Source organism: Phocoena phocoena, chromosome 5 (genome assembly GCF_963924675.1).
Source record: "Phocoena phocoena chromosome 5, mPhoPho1.1, whole genome shotgun sequence".
NCBI lineage: Eukaryota > Metazoa > Chordata > Mammalia > Artiodactyla > Phocoenidae > Phocoena > Phocoena phocoena.
The window spans coordinates 120,410,549-120,438,547 of NC_089223.1; the positions used below are offsets into that span (position 1 = coordinate 120,410,549).

General features: G+C 34.4%; 1 protein-coding gene across 2 annotated transcripts in view; it reads left to right on the plus strand.

The window, feature by feature from the left end:
• Positions 1 to 27,999, plus strand: part of ADAD1 (adenosine deaminase domain containing 1) — a 44,727-nt gene that overhangs the window by 7,378 nt on the left and 9,350 nt on the right. The window contains exons 4-10 of one of the 2 annotated variants that reach the window (XM_065877832.1): positions 716 to 783; positions 5,371 to 5,497; positions 12,218 to 12,341; positions 14,141 to 14,311; positions 15,528 to 15,757; positions 23,412 to 23,649; positions 27,778 to 27,910. In XM_065877832.1, coding sequence (XP_065733904.1) covers positions 716 to 783; positions 5,371 to 5,497; positions 12,218 to 12,341; positions 14,141 to 14,311; positions 15,528 to 15,757; positions 23,412 to 23,649; positions 27,778 to 27,910 — 1,091 coding nt within the window. The remainder of the gene's footprint in view (positions 1 to 715; positions 784 to 5,370; positions 5,498 to 12,217; positions 12,342 to 14,140; positions 14,312 to 15,527; positions 15,758 to 23,411; positions 23,650 to 27,777; positions 27,911 to 27,999) is intronic. The other variant, XM_065877833.1, reaches the window with a different exon arrangement.

A 27,999-nucleotide genomic window follows, 5' to 3' on the forward strand; every position in this document is an offset into this window, starting at 1 on the left:
CTAATTTCTGTGTTACAACCAGTTTCTCATTTTACTCAAAATGAGGTCCAGAGTAGCAGTTCTATTTTCTTTCTTTGTCTTTATGAATGATTTCTTGAGAGATATTGACTACTTTAGTTGAACCTTTGCTCCTGGACCCTTCTCATTTAAGCTTTCCTGATCTTTTATCCCTTTAGTTTAGTGTCATGTTCTTTTCTTGTTCTTCCTGGATTTCCCAACTTGGGAACCAAATTGGAAAGCTATTGCAAAGAATGGGACTAAAAGCTTAGAAAACTTTGAATGAAGTATTCCCCTACAAACTACTCTGATAAAATAGCATTAAAATGGTAATTTTTTACTTACTAACTTTTTGGTAGAATATTAAGTTTAAATGTTTTACCTAGTATTATTGTAAATATAAAATTGTTCATAAGCATTTAGAACAGGGTTTCATTTTTACCGGTTTTCAGAATGTTGAATCTATTACAAAGCAAGCTATATAGTAGCATAAGAATAGGGCACCCAGAAAGGTATTTGGTGTTTGTAGAATTGATTTCAATATAGGAAAGACATTTAGCAAGGCTGAGCTAATGGATAATAGATGGCCTAGAGTTGGCAGAAGTATACAGAAAAGATAATCATTCTTGGATTGCTGTTTTATTACAGAGTAGTATGATACCTGCTCTTTGGAACATTTGATGTTTCATTTTTCCTTATGTTTTTGTTTTATTTACAGGTCCCCCTCCTATCCCTGCAGAACCTATTGTTTCACCTGAACCAGTATATGTTTCAAAAGTACATTATGGAAGGAAAGTCCTTTATGATAATTTTTTTTTTTTTAAGAAGATATTTGAGGGTAGGAATTTATTAATTAATTTATTTTTGGTTGTGTTGGGTCTTCGTTTCTGTGCGAGGGCTTTCTCTAGTTGTGGCAAGCGGGGGCCACTCTTCATCGTGGCGCGCGGGCCTCTCACTGTTGCTGCCTCTCTTGTTGCGGAGCACAGGCTCCAGATGTGCAGGCTCAGTAGTTGCTCCGCGGCATGTGGGATCCTCCCGGACCAGGGCTCGAACCCATGTCCCCTGCATTAGCAGGCAGATTCTCAACCACTGTGCCACCAGGGAAGCCCCTATGATAATTTTTAAAGAAGATTAACCCAATTAAAAATTATAACAACATATAATTAAAATATGCATAGGTATGAAAATGTACATTAGTATTTTATTATTCAAACCTGTCACACTTCAACAAAGATGAGTATTTCCTTCCATACTCTGCTAAAAATTAGAGAGATAATAAAATTGGAGAGGAACTATTGAAGAAGTGGTTTCTTTCCTATAAAGAGATGGCTTATCAATATCATATAACTGCTTTTTTGAGAACTCTTTGCTTCGGTGGGCCGGTCATTAATGAAATCCAGTGGCTTTCTGGTGCTTGATGGCTGGGGTATTCATTTCAACTAATCTATTCACTTTCTTTTAATGTTAGTTATTTGTCACTCAAGCCCAAAGAAAACTATAACTGCAATTGAAATCACTAGTTATGTGACCTAGGACCAGTTACTTCTCTGTACACCTTAATTTCTCTGTCTATAAAATAGCTGCAACAATAATTGCCTCATAGGGTTATTGTGAGGATTAAATTAATTTATGCATTTAAAAAAAAACTTGATCAGTGCCTGGCACACAGTAGGTGCTCACTAAATAGTAACTACCATTATTTTAACATTTTATTATATTCAACATTATGTAGATTATTGTATACTTTTCCCATTAGATTGTGAATCCCCTGAAAGGCAGGAAATTATCCTTAATTTCTACATTGCCTACATAATAGTAACACTTCAGACTTCAGAGTGTTTGTGCAACTAAAGTGAAGAACAGCATTTCTTTCTTTGTGTTTCCCAGGTCTGAGGATTAGGATTTATGCCTTTTCAGGTTTGGTTTTCCATTGTCTTTCTGAGACAGAAAAAAAGCTGCATTTGTGTGCTTGTTTGGAGTAAAACGACCAGACCAGGGAAAATGGGCACATTCAAAAGTCAAAGTCTACCAATAGTTAAATATAGTCAGTCAGATATAGTCATTTACCCTAATAGTCATAGGAATTGATGAACAGAAGGACAGTGAGTGGTCAGTCCAACAGCGATGATTTCTTAATATGAGAAGGGACTCTAGTCTTTCTTTTCAGCCTCTGTGGACATTTTTAATGAATAGTTAAAAAGAATCCCGGGTTGGCAAATAATATAAACTACTGTTACCCTGAGAAAACACACCAATCTATGGGGAAGAAAGAGTATGTGGTTAACAGTATGTTTAAAGAAATACATGAGTAGAGTCAGGTTTGGTAGGCTCAGGTAAGGAGTTAAAAAGTTAAAACTTGACAGTTTTCTTTTAGTCGGGAAATGGAGAACAGACATCATTATCAGGCTTATAGGTAAACACGGGAGTTGGATGTTATCACTTTTGAAGAAAAAAAGATTTGAGATACATAAAAATCTCCTGAACAGGTCCTGTTGGGCTAGTTATGGAGGGTATCACCATTTCACAGCCTGTCTACTTTGCCATATTTTTACTAGAGTGTATCTTCATTTAACATAGTGATATTTTGGCTCTGAAGATAGGTTCAGGTTACTTATGATACTAAAGATCACTTGAAATTAGCAACTGGAAATCAAAGAACTGGTGTTAATTAGCATCATGTATGTCATGTTTTTATGTCATCCTTCACTTCCAATAGTTTGTGAGAACATTTTATTTCCTCAGCAACCAGCGCACATGTATAGGAAAAATAGTATTGCACTTGCTCCTTATTCCTTCATATGCATGCTAGTAAGAGATACACTTAGTAACTAAGATTTGATTATACTCACAACATTTGTTATTTCCTTCAACACCAGTTAAGATCAAGAGCTATATCAGTACGTTGTTAACTTCCAAACATTCTTTATGATATTCAGGTGCAACGTTTTTAATATGCAGCAAAATATTCTCTTGCCACACACATAATTCTTGATCTGTCAGTACTAATTGCAGTGTATTTTTCTATTCTATATCATTGCACAAAATAATTGCTAACTGTATAGGACATGATTAAATAAATTACAGTGCATTCATTGTATGGAACCATTAAGAAGAAGGAGGGTAGCACTACCTCTGAATGATGCCCAAGACCAAGTACAGTAAGTCCCTTACATACAAACGAGTTCCATTCTGAGAGCGTGTTTGTAAGTCCAGTTTGTTCATAAGTCCAACAAAGTTAGCCTAGGTACCCAAATAACACAATCGGCTATATAGTACTGTACTGTAATAGGTTTATAATACTTTTCACACAAATAATACATAAAAAACAAACACAAAAAAATAAAACTTTTTTTTTTTTTTTTCCCTCGGTATGCAGGCCTCTCACTGTTGTAGCCTCTCCTGTTGCGGAGCACAGGCTCCGGACGCTCAGGCTCAGCAGCCATGGCTCATGGGCCCAGCCGCTTCGCGGCATGTGGGATCCTCCCGGACCGGGGCACGAACCCACATCCCCTGCATCGGCAGGCGGACTCTCAACCAGAGTGCCACCAGGGAAGCCCCAACATTTTTAATCTTACAATACAGTACCTTGAAAAGTACAGTAGTATCAGCTACATCACCGCTGCTTTTACACTTGCTTCCAGACATCCTAGGCTTGAAATAAATATACTGTACTATTGTATACAGTACTGTACAGTAAAGTACACAAAAGCACAACCACTTGTAGAGGATGCACACACGTGACAGTGTAATGACAGACACATGAACTAACTTACATAATTGGACATATGAACGTACCTTTGCATCTTTGAAAGTTCACAACTTGAAGGTTCGTATGTAGAGAACTTAGTGTAAATGCAAAGTGGATTTTAGCATGCCCCAGTTTTTATTTTTTAATTAGTGTATGTTTAGATGTATATTTTGTTTATCAAAATATCCATACTGGTAATAGTGGTTGCATTTGGAGAGGGAGACTTATGAATGTACATCTCTTATATTGCTGTTTCAGTGGGAAAAAAACGTTTAACTTTATACTATCATCAAATGAATATGCTTCTCCTGTATCATAAGCTTTTGGTAATAAGCTGAGCCAAGTTGTTGAGTACTTCTCAGTCATAGTTTTACTGCATAAGCACCAAAAGCTAATTTTTACACCACATGATGGTTTTACTAATTTAAATGAAATATATGCTAGCATGCAATTATAATAATTTGCACCTTCTCATTGTATGCTTTGTGGTTAGATAAAAGAATGTAGCAAGTAGTTCATTCTTCTGATTGTGTTTATGATGTTCTTTAACTCTTTTTGATGTGACTTTACATGTTTTTGCTAAGAGAGCATTAACAATATTAAAGAAAAATTCAAGTTTAACAAATATAAGTAAAAACTTGTAAATGGCCTTACTGAAATGAGTTGTCTTAGCTGAGACTACTAACATTAAATTTTTATCATTTATGTGCCTTTTTAATATAATTATTAAGCAGGTAAAAAGAATTTCTGTGAAAAATATAGTTATACTATTCATATATATGCAAGGTATGAGAGCAAAATTGTTTCATTTACTTTTTTCCTCTGAGGATATAGTGGACTGCGAACCACTTGATAGACTACTTAGCAACTATCATGCAACTAACAAGAACTATCAGTGTTTAGTAAACAACTAAACTTTGAGAAATACTATATTAAGTGATTCTGCAACCTCTCATTCTCTAGAATAATGATTCTTCCCTGGGGATATACAAGCATACATACACAGAGCAACAGATGGCCAGGGCTCTATCTCAGAACCTCAAGTCTTTCAGTTTTTTAAAAAGGTCCATGGGTGACTTTTGATGTCTATTCTTGGTTATAACTGTTCTATGGTAATCCTGATTACTTCAGACTATCTCCTTTCAAAGTTTGGGACTTTTTTTTTTAGTGCGAATGTGGAACTATATCAAGAGTCTAAGTGTTTAGTGCTTTGTAGTGGTTGTCAGTGGGACAAATACTTACAAATATTTTGATTGTCACAGTGATTGGGGAAGACTGCTGGCATTCATTGAGATGTTGCTTGTCAGGCAATGTGGGACAATCCCATACAACGGAGAATTGTCTTGTGTCCTGTATGACTTTTGAATGTTTTATCAATTATAAATTAGTAATCCTCTAATATGTAATACTTATACATCTTTTTACAAGAATCCAAAAAGCTCAATAACTTGTGTTCTTTTAGAATGGAATACTTTAAAATCAATCATGACATAAATTATAAATTTGCTTACATATCTCTATAAATTAACTCATTCAATTGAAAGGTTATAAGAGGAATAATAGAGACCTCTGGGAGAAAGCACAGTGTTCTTCAAATTCATATTGCATTTGATTTTTTTTTTCTAGAAGGGAGACATATTCAGTTTGCAAAGATTTCACAGATCGTTAAAGAAACATTTTATCAACTAATTTCTAATCATTCAGAGTATCTGAAATGTAGCAACTCATTAGCTGCTTTTATAATTGAAAGAGGTAAGTGCAAGTACTTGGGATGTGTTCATTTGTACAAAGGCTATTAAGTAACTTAATGATCTGAACTACGCTATGGTAATATTTTAATTAACTATCTTTGCCCCTGTTGACAGTGGTGCTGCATTGATTTGAAGTGGCCCTTTCTAGTAGGTGTGGGTCATTAAACACAAAGATTCTCAAAGGTAGAGATAAAGTATACTGAATAGGAACCAATAGAGAACTGCAGAATGGTAAAATAACCTAATATTTTAATCAGTAACTGTGTTGGAGTCACTACCATCTTGAAATCTAACCCCATTATAACAAATATCGAGAGAGACTCTATAAAAATTAACATTTTCTTCACTTTCAAATAATAAAAGATTAAAGTGAAAAATCATGAATCTATGTTTTTTCCTGTGAATATTATGATGTGATTCCAATTACATTTTATCTTTTATTTATCCTGTAATGTTCTAGATTGATCATTAATTAAACAGATTTGAATTTTATATTCATCTCTGAATATTATTGATGATACAAAAACAATTTGATATTTGGTTCTTATTCTTAAGGATTTTTTGTGACCTAGGTGGGGAGAAGATATATATGATTTTTCAAGGGTCAACTTTAGTTTGAAATCATGGAGCATGATACCTCCATGCTTTATCATTCTGTCTCAAGATCACTTTGGCTATTTGGGTGTTTTTGTGTTTCCATACAAATTGTACAATTATTTGTTCCAGTTCTGTGAAAAATGTTGTTGATATTTTGATAGGGATTGCATTGAGTCTGTGGATTGCCTTGGGTAGTATGGTCATTTTAAGAATATTACTTCTTCCAGTCCTTGAGCATGGTCATGCAACTTTACTGAATTCATTTATTAGTTGTAATAGTTTTTTGGTGGAGTCTTTAAGGATTTCTGTATATAGTATGTCATCTGCAAACAGTGACAGTTTTACTTCTTCTGATCTAATTTGTTTTCCTTTTATTTCTTTTTCTTGTCTGATTACTGTGGCTAGGGCTTCCAATGCTATGTTGAATAAAAGTAGGGAGGGTGGGTATCCTTATGTTATTCCTCTGATATAAGAAGAAATGCTTTCAGCTTTTCACCATTGAGTATGATGTTGGCTGTGGGTTTGTCACATATGGCCTTTGTTATGTTGAGGTATGTTCTGTTGCTACCTACTTTGTTGAGAGTTTTTTTTTTAATCATAAATGGATGTTGAATTTTGCTGAAAGCTTTTTCTTCATCTATTGAGATGAATATGCTTTTTAATTTTCAGTTTGTTAATGTGGTGTGTCACATTGATTGATTTGTGGATATTAAACCATCCTAGCATCCCCGGAATAAATCCCACTTGATTATGGTGTATGATCCTTCTTTTAATGTATTGTTGAATTTGGTTTGCTAATAGTTTGCTGAAGATTTTTTTGCATCTGTGTTTTGGCATATTTGTCTGTAATTTTCTTTTTTTGTGGTATCTTTGTCTGGTTTTGGTGTCAGGGTAATGCTGGCCTTATAGAATGAGTTTGGAAGTGACCCCTCCTCTTCAATTTTTTGGAATAGTTTGAAAAGAATAGGTATTAACTCTTCTCTAAACGTTTGGTGGAAGTCACCTGTGAAGCCATCTGGTCCTGGACTTTTGTATGTTGGGAGTTTTTTAATTACTGATTCAATTTCATTGCTAGTAATTGGTCTGTTCATATTTTCTGTTTCTTCCTGGTTCAGTCTTGGGAGATTGTATGTTTCTAGGAATTTATCTGTTTCTTATAGGTTGTTAATTTTATTGGCATATAATTGTTCAGAGTAATCTCTTACGATTCTTGGTATTTCTGTGGTGTCAGTTGTAACTTCCCTTTTTTCATTTCCAATTTTATTTATGTGGGCCTTCTCTTTTTTTCTTGATGTATCTGGCTAAAGGTTTATCAATTTTGTTTCTTTTCGGAGAACCAACTCTTAGTTTCATTGATATTTTCTATTGTTTTTTTTTTATTCTCTATTTCATTTATTTCTGCTCTGATCTTTCTGATTTCTTTTCTTCTAACTTTAGGTTTTGGCTATATCTATTTTTCTTGTTCTTTGAGGTGTAAGGTTAGATGATTGATTTGAGATTTTTCTTGTTTCCTGAAGTAGACTTCTTTTTTTCTAATTTTTTTAGAAGTTTTATAGTTTATTTTATTTATTGATTGATTGATTGCTGCATTGGGTCTTTGTTGCTGCATGCCAGCCCTCTCTAGTTGCGTCGAGTGGGGGCTACTCTTCATTGTGGTGTGTGGACTTCTCATTGCAGTGGCTTCTCTTGTTGCGGAGCCTGGGCTTTAGGTGTGCGTCAGTAGTTGTGGCATGTGGGCTCAGTGGTTCTGGCTCACGGGCTCTAGAGTTCAGGCTCAGTAGTTTTGGCACACAGGCTTAGTTGCTTTATGGCATGTGGGATCTTCCCAGACCAGGGCTCAAACCAGTGTCCCCTGCATTGGCAGGCAGATTCTCAACCACTGCACCACCAGGTAAGCCCTGAAGTAGACTTGTTTTAATTTCCTTCTTACATCTGCTTTTGCTACATCCCATAGGTTTTGGGTCATTGTGTTTGCAGTTTCATTTGTGTCCAGGTATTTTTTTATTTCCTTTTTGATTTCTTCAGTGATCCATTGATTGTTTAGTAACATGTTGTTTAGACTCCACCTGTTTGTGCTTTTTTGTGCTTTTGTTTCTTGTGATTGATTTCCACTTTCATAGGGTTGTGGTCGGAAAAGATGCCTTATATGATTTCAATATTCTTAAATTTATTGAGACTTATTTTGTGGCATAGCATGTGACCTGTCCTGGAGAATGTTCCACGTGCCCTTGAAAAGAATGTGTATTCTGCTATTTTGGATGAAATGTTCCATATATGTTTAATTCCATCTGGTCTGATGTGTTATCCAAAACCGGCGTTTTCTAATTGATTTTGTGTCTGGATGGTCTGGCCATTGATGTAAGTGGGGTGTAGTCCCCTACTATTACTGTATTATTGTCAGTTTCTCCTGTTACATTTATTAATATTTGCTTTATATATCTAGGTGCTCCTATGTTGAGTGCTTTACATTTACAAATGTTATATATACTTTTAGGATCGATCCCTTTATCATTGTGTAGTGTCCTCTTTTGTCTTTTTACTGTCTTTGTTTTAAAGTCTGTTTTGTCTGATAATAAGTATTGCTACTCCAGCTTTCTTTTCATTCTGTTTTCATGGAATACCTTTGTCCCCTTCACTTTCAATCTGTGTGTGTCTTTAGATCTGAAGTGAGTCTCTTGTAGGTAGTATATATGTGGATCTTGTTTTCTTCTTTTTTTTTGCGGTACGTGGGCCTCTCACTGTTGTGGCCTCTCCCGTTGCTGAGCACAGGCTCCGGATGTGCAGGCTTAGCGGCCATGGCTCACAGGCCCAGCCGCTCTGCAGCATGTGGGATCTTCCCGGACCGGGGCATGAACCCGTGTCCCCTAGCATCGGCAGGTGGACTCTCAACCACTGCGCCACCAGGGAAGCCCGGATCTTGTTTTCTTATTCAGACACTTTATGTGTTTTGATTGGAGCTTTTAGTTCATTTACATTTAAAGTAATTATTGATAGATATATACTTATTACCATTTTGTTAACTTGTTTTCAGGTTATTTTTGTAGTTCTTTTTTGTCCCTTCTTTTGCTCTCTTCCCTTGCGATTTGATGACTGTTTTTAGTGGTTGTGTTTGGATTCCTTTCCCTCTTTTGTGTGTGTATCTGTATTATCGGTTTTATATATATATATATATATATATATATATAGGTGAGTCTTTTAAGTTGAGGATCTCTCAAGTTCAGATGCATTCTAATCACCCTGTATTTTTACTGCCCCCAAAGGTTAATGTATTTTACATCTTTTTGGCATGTGTATCCCTTAACTACTTGTTGTGGCTATAGATGATTTTACTGCTTTTGTTTTTTAACCTTCCTACTAATTTTATAAGTGGCTGATCTATCAACTTTACTGTATGTTTGCCTTTACCAGTGAAATTTTTCCTTTCGTAATTTTCATATTTCTAATTGTGATCTTTTCTGTTTAGAGCAGTCCCTTTAACATTTCTTGTAAAGCTGATTTTTTGGTGTTGAACTCATTTAGTTTTTGCTTATCTGTAAAATGTTTATCTTTCCTTCAAATCTAAATGATAACCTGGTCCGGTAGAGTATCCTCTACCGTAGGTTTTTTCCTTTCATGTAGGTTCTTTTCCTTTCATTGCTTTGAATATATTGTGCCACTCCCTTCTGGCCTGCAAAGTTTCTGCTGAAAAGTCAGCTAAAAGTCTTATAGGAGTTCCCTTGTATGTAACTAGTTGCCTTTCTCTTTCTGCTATTCTCTTGCTTTATCTTTAATATTTTCCTTTTTAATTGTAATGTGTCTTGGTTTGAACCTCTTTCAGTTCACCTTTTTGAGACTGTGTGACTCCTGGACCTGGATTTCTATTTTCTTCCCCAGGTTAGAGAAGTTTTTAGCTACTATTTCTTCAAATAAGTTCTCTGCCCCTTTCTGTCTATCTTCTCCTTCTGGGACCCCTATAATGCACATGTTAGTATGCTTGGTATTGTTTCAGAGGTGTCTTAAACTATCCTCATTTTTTAGGTTCTTTTTTTTCTCTTTAGCTTAGGTGACTTCCACCACTTAGTCTTCCAGATCGCTGATTCGTTCCTCTGTACTAGCTAATCTACTGTTGATTTTTTTAGTGTATTTTTTATTTTAGTTATTGTATTCCTCAGCTCTGTTTGGTGGTTCTTTATATTTTCTACCTCTGTGTTCATCCATTCTTCTCCTGTCTTCAGTGACCATCTTTATGATCATTATCTTGAACTCTTTAATCAGGTAGATTGCTTATCTCCACTTCATTTAGTTCTTTTTGTGAGGTTATGTCTTATTCCTTCGTTTAGAACATAATTCTCTGTCTCTTTGTATTGCCCAATTCTCTATGTGTTTATTTCTGTGTGTTAGGTAGTTCAGTTACATTTCCCCCTCTTGGAGAAGTAGCCTTCTGTAGGAGACATCCTGTGGGGCCCAGCAACACATTCTTCTCTGGTCACCAGGGCTGTATACTCTAGGGGTGCCCTCTATTTAGAATGTGTGTGCCCTTCTGTTGTGGTGGGGCCTACGACTCTGGGCATGTGGGTAGGCAGGCCTGGCCCCTGACCCAGTTGGCTATAAGACCAGACCCTGTGTGGTGGCTGTGAGCCCAGTGGAGGACAGGGTAGGCTTGCCTGCCATTTCCTCTTGCATCTTGGTGAATTTCTTCTTTTGGTTATTCCCTCTTTTTCCTACATTATCAAACTCTAGTATCTCCCTGAAACATTGCAGTTTGAGTTACAGAGAAAGAAGCTGAGCTCTTGGCTACACTACTGCCCATTATAACTCAGAACATAGATCACCATTCCAGAACTTACACTGACACTATACAATTCCCTTATATCACCCCATCCCCCACACCCATACTAGAACTTTTTGGCCAACCCAATACATTAGAGATAATAGAACATTTTTACTTTTCTCATCTAATCCTACTCCTCCAGCTGCCTTTATCTCAGTAAATGGCATCCATCCAGCTGCTAAAAATCTAAGTCATCCATTATTTATCCCTTCCCCTAACATCTTACAATTTATCTTCAAGTCCTGTTTATTATATCCTCAAACTCTATCTCAGGTCTGATCTTCCTTTTTTTTCATTTAACCTCCATCATTTGAGTCTTAAGTCATTATCTCGGACCTGGACTACTGTAACAGAGCCCCTAGTTCAGCTTCTTGGACCTTACTGGAATCCTTTACCCCACTCCTTTCGCTGCTCACTCATAATGAAACTTAAATTTCAGTTTCATAAGGAGGGATTCTGCAACTGGTCTTCATGAGGTAATCTTTCCTCCTAATATTCTTTAAATTAGCCGTGTATCTGTTTCCTTCAAAGCTTTTATTACAATTTGTGGTTTTAGTCTTTTTTTCTTCTCTCCTATTAGAAGCTTCATGAGGGCCTGTCTTAATCAGCATTTGATTCCTAGCATCTATTTCACTGCCTAGTATTTGGTAGGACCGCAACAATTTTTGTGGAATTAATGGAAGTCCTTTCTTAGGTAGTTGCAGATGTGGAACTGAACTTTGAAAGACTAAGACTAGAGATTTTCTGAAATCATCAACACAGAGGTAAACTATAGCATGAGATAGGTACTCAGAGAAGAATATTTAGAGAAAAAAGAACAATGATCTAGCAACTAGGATATAGAAAGGCCACATAGGTAGGAGGTGAAAGGAAAAAACTATCTTCTGAGCATAGAGTTTCAAAGAAATCTCAAATGGAGTACAGCAAAAAATGATTCTGTTGACTGTAGTAGAAATGTAGATAAAGTATAATATAAAACATTTGTCTTTTAAATTGTGAGATTATTGAAGTAGTTTTTAAATTTTGCTTCCTAGAAGACTCTCAAACTCTTATTTGAAATTGTGGAATTATTTTTCCAACTTTTTGGTCAATATATTTTACTAACTTTAAAATGGTAAGGTAGACTTTTTCATTGAACTACCGGTGTAATTAATTCATTTAACCTACTTTCTTTTTACACCAGGCATTTACTAGATGCTCAAATAAAAGTTTGTTGAATATAAATAGGAAAAAAAATGGTAAGAAAGAGGTGGAGGTTGAACATAGGGAAGAGGAAGGTAAAAATAACCTGCTACTGTTAACCTTTTCTTTCAGCTGGACAGCGTGAAGTTGTAGCTATAGGCACAGGTGAATACAATTATAGTCAGTGCATTAAGCCAAATGGAAGAGTGTTGCATGATACTCATGCTGTTGTTACGGCAAGGAGATCTCTCCTTAGGTAAGGTAACAAATATATTTAATTAAATATATTAAATATATATAAATATATCTGTTAATATTTAACAGATATATTTAATGCCATCAAATATTAATGCTATTAGCCTAAAGCAATCACATATATATGTCTTTATTTACAAATGGAATTTTACTCATCATTGAGCCAAGGGTATGGCAGTCTCTTACTTATCCAAGCCATCTGATATTTTCCTGTCACTTTTGGAAACCTTATAGTAATTTCAGTGTCTAGCCTATGAATTTTAGTGGCTTCTATTATCAAGAGCTTATGAACTCAGTTTTAAGAGTCATACAACCTTTTTTTTAAGAGAAAAATACTGTCTTTATTACTGATAAAAGTAATTGGAGAGTATAGCTTTAGATCTGGACCAAGTAGGCTTGGTAATATTTCACCCCTGAATTAGTCATACTTATCCAAAGGCAGAAATCAATGAGTTTCCACTCATGAGGTCTGTACAATGTTTACGATATAGCAGAGTGTCGATAAAGTATTTTTTAGGCTGGCAGATCTCAGAGAGAAAGAGAGAAAGGGGCTAAAGTGAGGATGCCTAGTTTCTTTTTCCAAACTTATCAGTCACTCTGCTCCTTGTAAGAGGCATAATTAGCAGATAGTAGAGAAATAAACCAAGAATGTTACTCTTTGGAATTCCTTTTCTGTAAAAACATGAAAAGTGGGACATGAGCATTACCTCCTGCAGTAGTTACCAGCTTTTGTTCTCTTAAGTCACTAAGTTTACTTTTTATAAAACATTTTTAATCGAATTTTTCAAACAAAAGTGAGAATCAGATAATTAATTCCATCATTCAGTTGTCAGCATTCTGATACCAATACCCAATGATCATATCCAATTATTAGCATATCCAGTTATTAGGATTCTGTTGATCTTATTTAATTTATGCACCCTCACTTTTTGTTGGTGGTATTTCTTTACTGGAGTATTTTAAAACAAATTTACATGTATTATTTTATCGGAAAAACTTAAGTATATATCTCTAATAATAAGGAAAGAATCCTATAATCTTAAAAGGAAAGATTTTGGGAAGTCCATGAAGGTAATGCAACTAATTGTCCTCCCATCCCCCTTGGTGCTTAGTGAATTATTTGACCCCTTTAAAACTACCTCTTTGTGTTTATTTCTTGTCATGCTTGGCACTGTCATTTATACTGGTGCTTAATATTTTATTATATATTTCTGATGATAGGATTAAAATCATGGTTTTTTAAATAAGCAAAATAGTATTTGTCCTCTGATTTGATTAGTAGTTTCAGGAAATCTATTTCACTTCTTAATTTAACTTACAGGCTTTGTTATGTTATTCCTACGCTCTTGTGTTTTTGTCTTCAGAACCACTAAGCAGTGGGAACCACAGTTGTGGTCTGCCTGTTTTGGCATGGAAGGGAAAATAGAAGTAAAGCAGAAAATTGATACTTCACCTAGGAGGCTGGGAGCAGAGCTGTCTAAGAAAGAAGGGAGGAATCAGTAGAGAAATGGGTCTTTTGCAGAAAATGATAGTTGAGTACTTTAATGTGAAATGAGAGTGGAGTGGTAGTCGAGGAATGATGCTTTAAGGCAGGTCACTGGGCAGACTGGGCTCTAACTGAAGACTTATCAAGGGACTTAATTCTTCATTAAGTAAGGCTAAGATTATTTTACAAGTTCCTATCAATATCAAAACTTTTGGCATATAGGGACATTGTTCATAACATGAATATAATGTTTGTTTAAGATACTTCATTTTAAAATTTTCTTACTTGATTAAGCTCTATCTCATTAATTTTAGGTACTTTTATAGACAACTTCTACTCTTCTACAGCAAAAATCCTGCTGTGTTGGAAAAATCAATATTTTGTACAGAACCAGCTTCTAATCTACTCACTCTCAAGCAGAATATCAGCATTTATCTCTATATGAACCAGTTGCCTAAAGGATCAGCCCAGATTAAGTCACAATTGTAAGTATTATGGAAGCTGTTTTTGAAGGAATCTAGGATGGCCATATCATGCATTCTGAATCCATACAACAAAAGAACAAGTAAATTCATATCTATCCATATTCTTCCTCCAGCCTTGAGGTGTTATTTGTAGGCTGCAAGAGCCTGAAGGCTGAAAGACCACAAATTCTTTCTCCTTCCCTCCAGTCAGTCTGGTCCATTACTACTACTTAAGTATTCCATGTACTTCACTGCTCTCTTTTTGATTCTGTTGAAAATCTTCTATTCCTTTCTAGTTGTAATACTTCATAAACTTTAGGAAGTATGGATTTATACACTCTTCACATACAAACACAGGAGTTAAGGAATGCAGTCTATTCTTCTGGTCAGTCTGTGGCCAAAACTTCATTATCTTGATGAATGGGTAGCATCAGTTAGCATGAAGTTTGAACAACACAGGCAAGCACAAAAAAGAAAGTAAAATTCACTTCAATCCAACCATCTAGAGATAACTGCTGTTTATAGTTTGTTTAAAAGCCTTCCAGTAACACCTTTGAAAACAAGGGTGAGTGTTTCTCTTGAGAGAAACCTCAAGAAAAATAATTTTAGATTTTACTGTTTTAACATATTTTGTTGGAGGTGAATCTTGGATATAAATTGTCAGTTTTCTTTTTTTCATTCTCTAATTTTGTAGTGTTTAAAAATTTTAATATGGAGAAAGGAAATAACTCACAAACTATGGCAGGGACAAAAATTAGGTTTTCATTTGATTTTAAGGGACATAAAGAATGGCAATAATATGAAATGTATCCTTGCTGGAAGCTCTAAATATGGTTAATTTCTGTTTGGTTTTAATTTTGTGGAACGAAGTCACTCCATCCTACCTTGCTTTGGGTTTGCATCTATTTCTGTTACTGGAATTAAATGTACACTGGCAAGTTAAATATGTTTGAGAACAGTTCTTAGGTACATGCAGATTTTACTTTGTCAGCTTTGGGTTTTGGGTTTTTTTTAACATCTTTATTGGAGTATAATTGCTTTGCAATGATGTGTTAGTTTCTGCTTCATAACAAAGTGAATCAGTTATACTATATACCTATGTCCCCATACCTCTTCCCTCTTGCCTCTCCCTCCTTCCCACCCTCCCTATCCCACCCCTCTAGCTGGCCGCATAGCACAGGGAGATCAGCTCGGGGCTTTGGTTTTTAAAGGGAGAAACTTTCTTTTCTTTCTCTAGGCGTCTTAATCCACGTTCTGTGTCTGCATTTGAAGCCCATGAAGAGCTGAGTCTCCATGTGGCTGTTGAAGGCAAAATTCATCTGACTGTCTACTGCCCTGCAGATGTTGTTAATAGAATAAGCAGCATGGCCTCAAGTGACAAACTGATGAGATGGGGAGTGCTTGGTGTACAGGGAGCATTGCTGAGTCAGTTTATACAGCCAGTTTATATCAGCAATATACTTGTTGGTGAGTTGGATTACAGTACCTCTTGGCCTCTTTCACTAAGTCATTTCACTATATTTTATTTACCAGTGTAAAATCACAATTTGCATGTATGAAGCTTTACTTAAGGTAAAATTCAGATCCACTGTTTTGTTGAGGTTTTCATTTCATGGTAACTGGTCATCACATTTAGTATAATATGACTTTTGCCATCTTAACAGGAGGCTAATAAGAATCAATATTTTATGTTAGGCAATTACATGTATTCTGTCTTGAATGTATACTTTTGTTTGTACAGTATTCAATTTTTCCCTTTCTTTTGGAAGAAGATGCTTCTTTGAACTTATCAAATTTACAAGCTTATATTTAGTTATTCCTGAAATAAAAAATATTAAATGCCCATTTTGGTTCTTTCTTACTTTTATGCTTTTTTTATACATTTGGTTATGATTTGGATCCTTTTGATTTGTGAAGTGAGTGGGAAGTAACTAGAACACAAATAATGTGAACTAGTAATTTATTTCTTTCTTTGGTAGGGGCTATTATAGAATGCTGTATTTATATTTGAATGGTTTTCCAGATATTATCCCATTGACAGACATTTTGGGCACTCAATTCTATAGTTTTCATAAAGCCCTAAGAGTTTCAAAGCTTCAGTTACCCTTGAGAAACAATTTAAATACTACCATTACTTGGCTGTTCTTTGTTTACTGCTAATTTTTCATAATGATGGCCCATATGCAAGCTTTGGATCCTTGCATGAGAAGTAGTTTTACTTTTAGAAAGTGCTGTTTCTTTTATTCTTGCGGTTTTTTGTTGTTGTTGTTCTATATATTTTATACCCATTTCTTTAGGAATTTCTCCTATAGACAGTATTTTTTCAGTTCCATGTATATACAAAATATTTTATTTTCTTCCCATTTTTGTTTGGTTTGGCTTTAATAAATGATAAAAAGGAAATAGTAATTATTTATTTTTCTAATATTAAGCTTATTTTCTTTGTTTAGGAAACCTATTACTTGGTTCACAATTCAAAAGATTCAAAAGGGTATTCAGTCAAGTCTTCCTTCTATCCTAGGGCCCTAGGAACCCATTTTACCTCTGTGGCATCCATTGTTACTAGTTTGTTTTTCTTTCCAAAGGTAGTTTATGCTTATAAAAGTATATGCATATTTTTTTGTATTTTACACCAGTGGGATCATACAATTCATACTTTTCTGCACCTTGCTCTTTTCATTTAACAAAGTGTCTTGGAAATTTTTCCATATGAGTATATGAAGAATTTTTCATTATTATAATTCATAACTGTATGGTATTTCTTTGTACAAACGTATTATAATTTATTTAACCAGTTGTGGGTTAATGGAACTTTAGATTGTTTTTAATCTTTTGCAGCTACCAAATGCTATCATGAATCATGACCTTATTACATTTGTTATTGACACATGTAAAATATATCTATATAAAATGAATTCCTAGAAGTAGAGTTGCAGGTCAAAGAGGTATGCATTTGCAATTTTGAAAACTATTACCAAGTTACCCTCCAAATCATATTCTCACTAGCAATATTTGAGAGTGCCTGTTTGCTCACACCCTAAAAAGTGGTTATTTCTAACTCTTTTTCCAAATATTTATTCTTGTAGATGATTTATTTCTTAGATTTAACTTGGATACCAAAATTATGCTTTATGATGTTTTCTTTTAGTCAGTTCAGATACCCTCTCAGACATTTCAAACTTTTCTCAATCTTTAGGAAAGGCAATTTTTGTTCTTGATAAATGTCTACAAAATGTCTAATAAATGTCTGTGCATTCTCTAGAGTCACAGTTTGGCATGCAAGGCTTTCTTTGACTTTTGTGAAGAAAGATATTTTACAGTTTGCCTTTTGTATGACATAACTCTGTACTATATTTAGTTTCTTAAAAGGGTAGAATCTTAGATTCCTTTAGAATTATTTAGTATTTAGTGGTTTGGACAGGGGCTTAAAAATTAGATCTCATCATTTTGCCTGTCATCTTGCTCGTAGCAGTAGGAATACCAAGTAGCAATAAAAATACTATAAAACTTGGTAAAATTGCTTCTGATCTCTTTCTTTGCATCTTTATGGAACATATCTAAATTAATTGGTGTTCTGTCTGGCATAACCTAAACAGATTTTAATGTTTGTTAAAAATGCAGATTTCTCAGCCTCTTAAGATCTGTACTGTATGTCTGGGGGATAGCCCCAGGAATATATGTTTTAAAAGAGCACCACCAGGTGATTCTGATACAGATGATTTGAATGGCTCACATTGAGAAATACTCAGAGTGTCTGTATACTTAAAAGTGTGATATGTACAGCTAAAAGAATCTTAAAGAGTTTATTGAACTAGTCGTGTAGTACAGCTTCTCACTTATTATACAAACTCTTACTTTTTATTTCACATTGGAGTATAGTTGATTAGCAATGTTGTGATAGTTTCCATTGTACAGCAAAGTGATTCAATTACACATTTTCCCGTTTAGGTTGTTACATAATATGAGTCCCCTTTGCTATACAGTAGGTCCTTGTTGATTATCCATTTTAAATACAGCAGTGTGTACATGTCAATCCCAAACTCCCTAACTATTCCTTTCCCCCACCCTTCCCCCCTGGTAATCATAAGTTTGTTCTCTAAGTCTGTGAGTCTGTTTCTGTTTTGTAAATAAGTTCATTTGTATCATTCCTTTTCAGATTTCGCATATAAGTGATATAATGCGATATTTCTCTTTCTCTGTCAAACTTACTTCACTCAGTATGACAATCTCTAGGTCTGTCCATGTTGCTGCAAATGGCATTATTTCATTCTTTTTAATGGCTGAGTAATATTCCATTGTATGTATGTACAACATCTTCTTTTTCCATTCCTCTGTTGATGGACATTTAGGTTGCTTCCATGTCTTGGCTATCGTAAACAGTGCTGCAGTGAACATTGGGGTGCATGTGTCCTTTCAGACCATGTTCTTCTCCAGATATATGCCCAGGAGTGGGATTACGGATCATATGGTAGCTCTATTTTTAGTTTAGTTTTGTTTTGTTTTTTAAAATTATTTATTTATTTATTAGCTGTGTCAGGTCTTAGTTGCAGCATGCGGGATCTAGTTCCCTGACCAGGGATCAAACCTGGGCCCCCTGCACTGGGAGTGCAGAATCTTAGCCACTGGACCACTAGGGAAGTTCCTATTTTTAGTTTTTTAAGGAACTTCGATACTGTTCTCCATAGTGGCTGTACCAATTTACATTCCCACCAACAGTGTAGGAGGGTTCCCTTCCCTCCACACCCTCTCCAGCATTTATTGTTTGTGGATTTTTTTTATGATAGCCATTTTGACTGGTGTGAGGTGATAGCTCATTGTAGTTTTGATTTGCGTTTCTCTAGTAATTAGCGATGTTGAACATCTTTTCATGTGCCTCTTGGCCATCTGTATGTCTTCGCAAACTCTTTTTATGCCATTTCTGATAGAGGATCATCTAACCCTACCTTAAAAGGATCCAATAATGTGGAGTATAAGATTTAAAGACAATCTATTCCATTAATTGATAGCTCCAATTGTTTTTAAAAATTACTCTTTAGAATTGAAATTTGTTTCCCTTTAATTCTGAACTAAATGACAATGCAGATTAAATCTAATTATTTGATGATAATGACCTTGTCCCCTTTTCTCTTAAGTCTTATGAAATCTTTTGCAAATCTTTATTTTGATGCTTGAAAAACCTAAGATATTTTAGTAGATCAATTAAAAATGGAGAGATTATTATAAGACTTCATTGAACTTTTCAAAAACTTTTTGGAGGGCTTCCCTGGTGGCGCAGTGGTTGAGAGTCCGCCTGCCGATGCAGGGGACACGGGTTCGTACACTGGTCTGGGAAGATCCCACGTGCCGCGGAGCGGCTGGGCCCGTGAGCCATGGACGCTGAGCCTGCACGTCCAGAGCCTGTGCTCCACAACGGGCAGTTTTTGGAAACTAATTTTATACTGTAGATGTTCTCAGATAATTCATTTTGTCATTTTATGGTGATAGTCTTCCTTTTTTAAGAAAAATGTCTTAAACTTGCACTATAAAAAGGCACTATTATTTGTATAGAAAATAATCCAGAGTAATCTGGAAAAAAATTCATTTTGCTTAGTTATTAAAAGAGCTGGATTTATATTCGTTTTCAAGCCTTTTAAGGTGTATTTGCAAATTTGTTATCCTGTTAAGATAAAGTTTTCTGAATAAATACCTCAAGAATGTTTATCCAGAGGTGTTTCCATTCAGGAGTCCTTTTCAATACGCTAATTTGAATTGTACAATTCCATTATAGGGAATACTAAATTCTGATTCCCTCTTAGTGAAGGAATCTATTTTCAACATAGTTCATGAACTTTTAAGAAGCATGTGATAACCTTAGAGATTCTGTTGTTCATTTCTTTCTTTTTTTTTGTTTTCAGGTCAGTAATAAGAGGTTTAGAATGTTAATAAAAATACATGCCCAAAATCATTCAGTTTGCCTGCTGGCAGAGCCTGGACTCATACTCAGTTTTCATAACTTCTCATGCTTCTGCCTTTTGTATTAAATTGAGCTCTGACAGCTTTGTCTGAGCCCATCCAGTGACTAGAATCCCACTATTGTGTCTGCTAAACTTGACACTCTTGAAAGGCAGGTGCTTTGCGACACTCATCTTGGTCTGGTTTGTACCAGGAGGTCAATAAATGTTTCATGGATAAATGCTTTGAGTCAGCATGTTTTATTTTTTTTTAATGCTTTTATTTTTCTTCTTAATACCAATTCTGCTGCCTGGAAAACTTGAAAAATAAATTTTAACTATTATTCTTTACTCTTGTTGCACTTCAGGTTCACCTGGATAGCTTTTAAAATAATATGGGAATGGCATTAGTATTAATAGCTCCATCCTTACTGATTCTAATGTGTATCCAGAATTGATGATTACTGCTCTCTGATAATCTAATCTTTTATGTTCCTTTTTCATCAGGTGTTTATTGAGCCACCTACTATATGCTAGGTGCTGTGCACTGTTAAATAACTCTCAGGGGCACCATTCACATAAAATATAGAATGAGAATTAAGAATACAAAGATAAGATGCTTCTGCCTTCATGTCTTCTCCTATTTAGACATGATTTGTGTTTCACAGGAGCATGATTTGTTTTCTCCAGATGTTCTGTAATTTGTGGGTGGCGGTGTTAAAATGTAATGCCTCAGACTAAATATGATGTTTCAGACATGATATGAGCAGTGCATAGTTCTATAATAATGCTGAATTCTTTGACTTAGACACTGTATTTTTATTAATGCAGCTTCAGTTTGTATGGGCACACCTCAAAGATATTGTGGGTTCAGTTCCAGACCACCATAATAAAGTCAATATCACAATAAAGTGAATCACACGAAGTTTTTGGTTTCCCAGTGCACATAAAAGTTATGTTTACACTATACTATATGTTAAGTGTGCAATAGCGTTATGTCTAAAACAAAGCAACGTACTTACCTTAATTTAAAAGTACTTTATTGCTGAAAAAGGCTAAACATCATCTGACAACACAAGGTTGCCAGAAACCTTCAATTTGTAAAAATCATCATATCTGCAAAGTGCAATATAGCAAAGTTCAATAAATTGAGGTATGCCTTCATTACTTGTTTCAGCAGCTGTTTCTGTTCACTTATATTAACTTACGGTAGACTAAGGTCCTGAGAACTTCTCTTTTTTTTTAAAATTTAATTTTATTTATTTTTTTATACAGCAGGTTCTTATTAGTTATCTATTTTATACATATTTAGTGTATATATATCAATCCCATCTGAGACCTATTCATGCAGAAAAGTTCTCAGGTCAGGTTTGCTATAGTCTTTACTAAGATTTAACCTTTGCCTTTAATCTTTGAGTTTTATGTTATTATTTCAAATCATTTTAGATGAATCAAATCGAAATTATGTGATATAATTTTAGAGATATATTTTCCCGGGAACAGGATTTAGCCTCAAGATAAAATTAAAATCATACCTCAGGTATAGCTAATAATTAAAGCATACATATATAAATGGAGAAAATAAAATTTCTAATAAAATATTAATATACTTGATTTTTTTCTATTAAATTTTATACTACCACGTTAAAACATCTAGGTGAAACAATTTGATGTTTAGAGAATCTTAACGTGGAGTTACTGGTAGGTTTTTATTTTTCTTTTTCCAAATGTTATCTTGCTGTTTTAGGCACAACCAATGTCATTATCTTATTACAGTATGTCTTAGTCTGTTTGGGCTGCTACCAAAAAACAAAAGAATACCATAGACTGCATGGATTAAACAATAAACTTTTATTTCTCACGGTTCTGGGGGCTGGGAAGTCCAAGATCAAAGGGCTGAGAGATTCATTATCTGTTGAGGACCTGCTTTCTGCTTCATAGATGACTGTCTTCTCAGTATGTCCTCCTATGGTGGGAGGGGTTAGGGTCTCTTATATCATAAGGGCACCAATTCCATTCATGAGAGCTCTGACCCTCATAACTTAATCACCTTGCAAAGGCCTCACCTCGAAATACCATCACATTGGGGATCAGGTTTCAGTATATGAATTTTGTGGGGACACACTTAGTCTGTAGTACAGTGTGTAATACGTAACATTTTTTTTTAACCCATGTTTTCTGTTCGTTATAGATACAATGACTATTCTACAGAACTTATTTCTTCTTTTTTCCTACGTCTAAGTATATCTTTAACTTAACTAGCTTGCATTAGTCAGTATCTCTTGATTTGGAACATTGAAAGGAGTGCTTAGAAAAAGAGTGTCAGAAGCAACTCATGTTCTTTTTACATCATTTTCTAGTTCCCAAATAATCATAGTGAGTGTAAGCCCAGTAGCCATCTCAACAGTTCCAGTGATGTGAAAACAAAACTTTATCTGTGAAATATGTCTACTGGTATATAAAGATTCTCTTGTTGTGAGAACTTCAGACCCTCTAAGGAGGAAAGAGATCTGCTTTGGAATTATTAATTTTTAAATAGGAATGACTGTTCCCTAACTTGTATTTTAAGTTTGACGCAGCCCATTTTCTTATACTAATCATCTTTTTGAGCTTTCTTCTTCAACAGTAATTTTAACTGAGAACTCAAAGCTTTTGGCATTGGCCACAGTTATAATCAGAAACGGTCATTCTTTAAAGTACTTCATGTTGTGAAACTAAGCCATGTGGTACTGGAACAGTTGCAAGCTGTGGCTCTCAGATGTGGAAAAATAACACACTTTAACCAGCTCTTTCTCAGCTACATATATCTGCTACATTATGTGCTGGTTTCATGCTGTAATCTTAGAAATCAAGACAGAATGAGCCAGTTCTCTCTGGCAGAACCCTGTAAAAGTACTGATTTGTTTCTGGTCAGGTCTGGCTTTTTGCTTTTATTCACTGGAATGTCAATTCATTATTTTCTGTAGAAGATTCTTTTTTGAATGGAAATTCTGACTGTTATTACCTTGTCTTGATTCTGGTAAAGAGTATAGAAGTAGCTACTAAGAGAGTAGAAGTCAGAAAGAGAAGGTTGCAAGATACAGGATAAAGAAGTGAACTATTTACGATTAAACTTTTATTTATATCGTTTTTTTTCAGTATAGTCTTTTCATATTGAACTTCTGAGTATTTACTTTGTTTTTGCTTTGTAGGTGATGGGAATTGCAGTGATACTAGAGGCTTAGAAATTGCTATAAAGCAACGTGTTGATGATGCACTCACTTCAAAACTTCCAATGTTTTACTTGGTCAACAGACCTCATATTAGTTTAGTACCTTCTGCATATCCATGTCAAACAAACTTGGAATATAAATTCCTGAGTCTGAATTGGGCACAAGGGGACATTTCTTTGGAGATTGTGGATGGCCTAACTGGGAAGACCACCGAAAGGTTAGCGTCACTAATTTCTTCAAAAATCACATATTAAGCAAAACAATACATTTTAATATGATTTTTAAAAACTATCTTGTTTTTTGAATACAATTTTTTGAGTTGTGATTAATAATAATAATAGTTATCAAGTGTGACTATGTTGCAGGCATTGTACTAATTAAAAAACTTTTTTTTCTTGATGAGAACACAGGCCTGGAGAAGTTATATAATTTACCAAAGTTACATAATAAATGGTAGAGCCAGCATTCAAAATCAGTCTCCAGATCCTTTGTTTCTCTAGTGATAATTAGCAAATAATGTATTTGTTTTAAAAATTCAGTTTTTCCTACTGAATCTGAATGTCTGGATTTAGGGCTCCAGAATCTGTATTTTTGACAACTTTCCCAAATATTATTTATGTACACTTGAGTGTGAGAACTATTGTACTATGTTATACTGCTTTCTTATAAAAACCTTGTGGGTTAGGTGATATTGTTTTTTTTTTACAGGTAAAGAAACTGAGATTCAAGCTAGTTTAAATATCTTGCTTAAAGTCACCCAACTATTAAGTGACACAAGTAGGATTCTGATCTGGGCATTTTATTTCCAAAGCCTTTGTTCTTAGCCATAATACATTATGCCTTTTAGACATTTCTTTGTAATATTCCTGTCATTGATTATCAAGTAAAACTAAAATCCTCCTTTTAGTGTGAAAATACATTTATAATGTGGTAATGAATAATGTTAAAAGTTTAAGTGCCAAAATTTGCTTTCTTTGTGAAAGACAGATTTAAATTAAGATCACATACAAATGTTTCTTGGTATGAACTCAGTCAAGCATACTATTGATTATTTCAACTAGGATGAATTATACTACTTATGCATTGAGTCAGCGTTAAGAAGTGTATTTCTGTTAATAACAAGACTACACACATACAAACAAAACAGGTCTTCTGTGGAAGACATTAAAAAACTGTTTACTGAGGGACTTCCTGGTGCTCCAGTGGTTAAGACTCCATGCTTCCAATGTGGGGGGCATGGGTTTGATCCCTGGTCAGGGAACTAATATACCCCATATGCCTCATGGCAAGGCCAAAAAAAAATAATAAAAAAACTGTTTACTGAAAACATAATAGTATAACAAAGATGAAATTAATGTAAAATGAGCTTAACTCATTTATTATGGCTAAGTGCTTGCCAGGTGATTGCAAAGAAAGCAGATATGATCTGATTATTCATCCCCAACACATTACATAAGGCAAAGGACACTTTAGCAATATAATCCACGAAGAAGAACAGTTCTGAGTAACGGCAGCAAATAACATAGTATCAACCTTCATAAAGCAGAAATTACAGAAAATAAAAGGATAAATAGAAATACACTATTAGTTGAGGCAATAATTCACCTCTTTCAGTTCCTAGTAGATTGAGTAAACAAAACAATAAGCAAGAATATAACAGTCTTAAATAACAATAAGGTAGATTTGATTAATTTCTTTAAAACTCTGTACCATAAAATATAAAATATACCTGCTTTTCAAGAACCTGCAGAACATTAACAAAAATTGACCGTATGTTAGGCCACAAAAAAAATCTGAAATTCTAAGAAGTAAAAGTGATGTAGGCAGTGTTCTCTGATTGTGATGCAATCAAACTGTAAATAACAAGATAAGAATATTTAGAAACCACTTTCATTGGGAAAAAGAAGTTCTCCAACTTTTGGCTCAAAGAGGAAATACAAAATGAAATCACAGAATATTTAGAATATTTAGAAAATATTAGAATATTTAGAAAACACGGATATTTAGTGCATTGCATTTCAGAACTTGTAGGATATATAGCTAAAGCAAAGTGAATGGAAAAGCCAATTCTTTAGATGCTTATAGCAACAAATAATGAAAATAAACAGAATGAAGAAGTTCATAAAACTAGAAATGTAAATTAAAGATCTAGAGAACTGAAGAAGTTAGAAATGATCATAAAAAAACTGATTCTGTGAAAAAAAATCAGTAGCTAATCTCATATATACTAATGATAAAGGAGTAATTACAGAGAAAATTAAAAGAAGTCATAAGAAACTTCTTTGCCCTACCATGCAAATATATTTGAAAATCTGGGTGCAATGCATATATTTCTAGGAAAATATTTTTCTAAAATTGGTACAGAAGAGGGAAAAATATCTAACATTATTTTCTTGAGAAAGTTACCAAGAAGGCGCCCTACCTCTTTTTCAAAGAAAACACCATTCTGAGGTGGTTCGGATTAATTTTATAAACCATTAAATAGCAGGAACTTCCAGTGCTATCTAAAAAGATAGAAAACATTCAAATACTTTTATGAAGCAAGTGTATCATTGATACTTAAACCTAATAGAAAATTGCTGTCCCCCTACCACAAAAGTTACAGACCAAGCTCACTTTTATATTCAAGCATAATTGCTAAATAAAATATTAGGAAGCAGAACCTTAAAATAATATATTTTATACAATAAACCAAGTGGAATTTTTTTCTAGAAATGTGAGAATAACATAGTAAAAATAATACCAAATTAGAAACTCGTATTAATATAATTTGTCATATTAATTGATCTAGGGAAAAACACCATATATTCATTTTTATAAATTCTAAGAAGACATGTAATACAGCTCTACAACTATTCTAGATAAAGATACTCAATAAAAAAGGAATAGATATTTTTGTTAAGGGTAAAATTTATCTTTATTAGTCCAAAAGTGCCATTATGATTAATGATGAAATCTCAGAGTCATTTCTACTAACATCTGAAACAAGACATGATTGTTTACTGTTATTGCTGTTATTTAACATGTTATTTAATGCATTTGAACAAAAGAAAGAAATGAGAGATATAAAATATTGGAAAGGAGGAGGTAAAATTACGACTTTTTGCATATGGTATCATTTTATACCTGAAAAGCCCAAGAGAATCATCTAAAAATCCACCACCAAAAAAAGGTATGATGGTGGAAAATTAATATATAGAGATTAGTACATTTCATTAATAGGCGTTTATGTTAACTATTACTGCATATAAACTATCTCAAAATTTAGTGGCTTAAAACAACAACCATTTATTGCTGTTCAAGTCCTTAGGTCAACTGAGCTAGATTTGGTCGGGCTCTCCCATGTGTCTGGGGTCCACTCTAGGTCAGCTGTAGGGCATCTTGGCTGATCTTAGAGGGACAGCTGGGCTCTGGTCCATGTGTTCTCTCACCTTCTAGTAGACCAGTCTTAGGAGGCTCACATGGCAGAGGAAGGGGTCCCCAGAGAATGAAAACACAAAGCCTCTTGAGGCCCAGGCTTGGAACTGGCACATAGTCTATTTTATTCACCAAAACAAGTCACAAGGCCAGCCCAAATTCATGGGGAGGAGCAATCAACCATAGTTAGTGATGGGAGAATCTGAAAAGTTACATTGTAAAGAGCATGGAGACAGGAAGGAATAAAGGATTTTGGCAATTTTTGTAATCTATCAGGAGAACAACTAATGAGAAGATATAATGAAGGGAAAGAGTTACAGTAGCAAGAAAGCTCATGATCTGTGGACCCACTTCTATTAGAAACATAGAAAAGTACATATCTATATGTGCATACATACACACATATATATGGAGGGTGGTGAGGTGAGTGTGTATAATTACTTTTTTAGTGAGTCAAAATTTACAGAGTGAAATGTACAATTTCATGAGTTTTTATATGTATACATTTATTTATTTATTTATTTATATACATGCCTGTGTAACCATTACCCCAGTCAGAATACAGGACATTTTCTTCATTTCAGAAAATACTTTTTTGCCCTCTTCTAGTCAATCCTTGGTAGAACCACTGTTTTAATTTGGATCACCATAGATTAATTTTGCTTCAAACAAAAGAAATGTTCCGAATATCCATCCTCTGCTTTAATTTTTAATGCAGTACTCTGATAACTTAAACTATAATTTCATAAAAGAAATTAGCTTCAGAAAGTTAAATATTCAGAATAATTTTATGTAAAAAAATTTCACTATATGCACTGTACATAATTGAGATAAATATTTGTAGATTCTGTGTTGATTTTAATCCCTACAAGTGCCAACATAAATACTGAATAATGATTAGTGAATGTTTCATTCTTTTCTACTTCAGTTCCCCATTTAAAAGTGGTGTGTCAATGGCAAGTCGGCTTTGTAAGGCTGCAATGTTAAGTCGATTTAACCTACTTGCCAAAGAAGCTAAAAAAGAAGATTTACTTGAAGCTAGTACATATCATGCAGCTAAGGTAAGTCTTAAAAGGAATGAAGCTAATCACTGAAATAAAAATTTAAGACAATAATAATGTGGTAATTTTATAATGATGATGATACATAG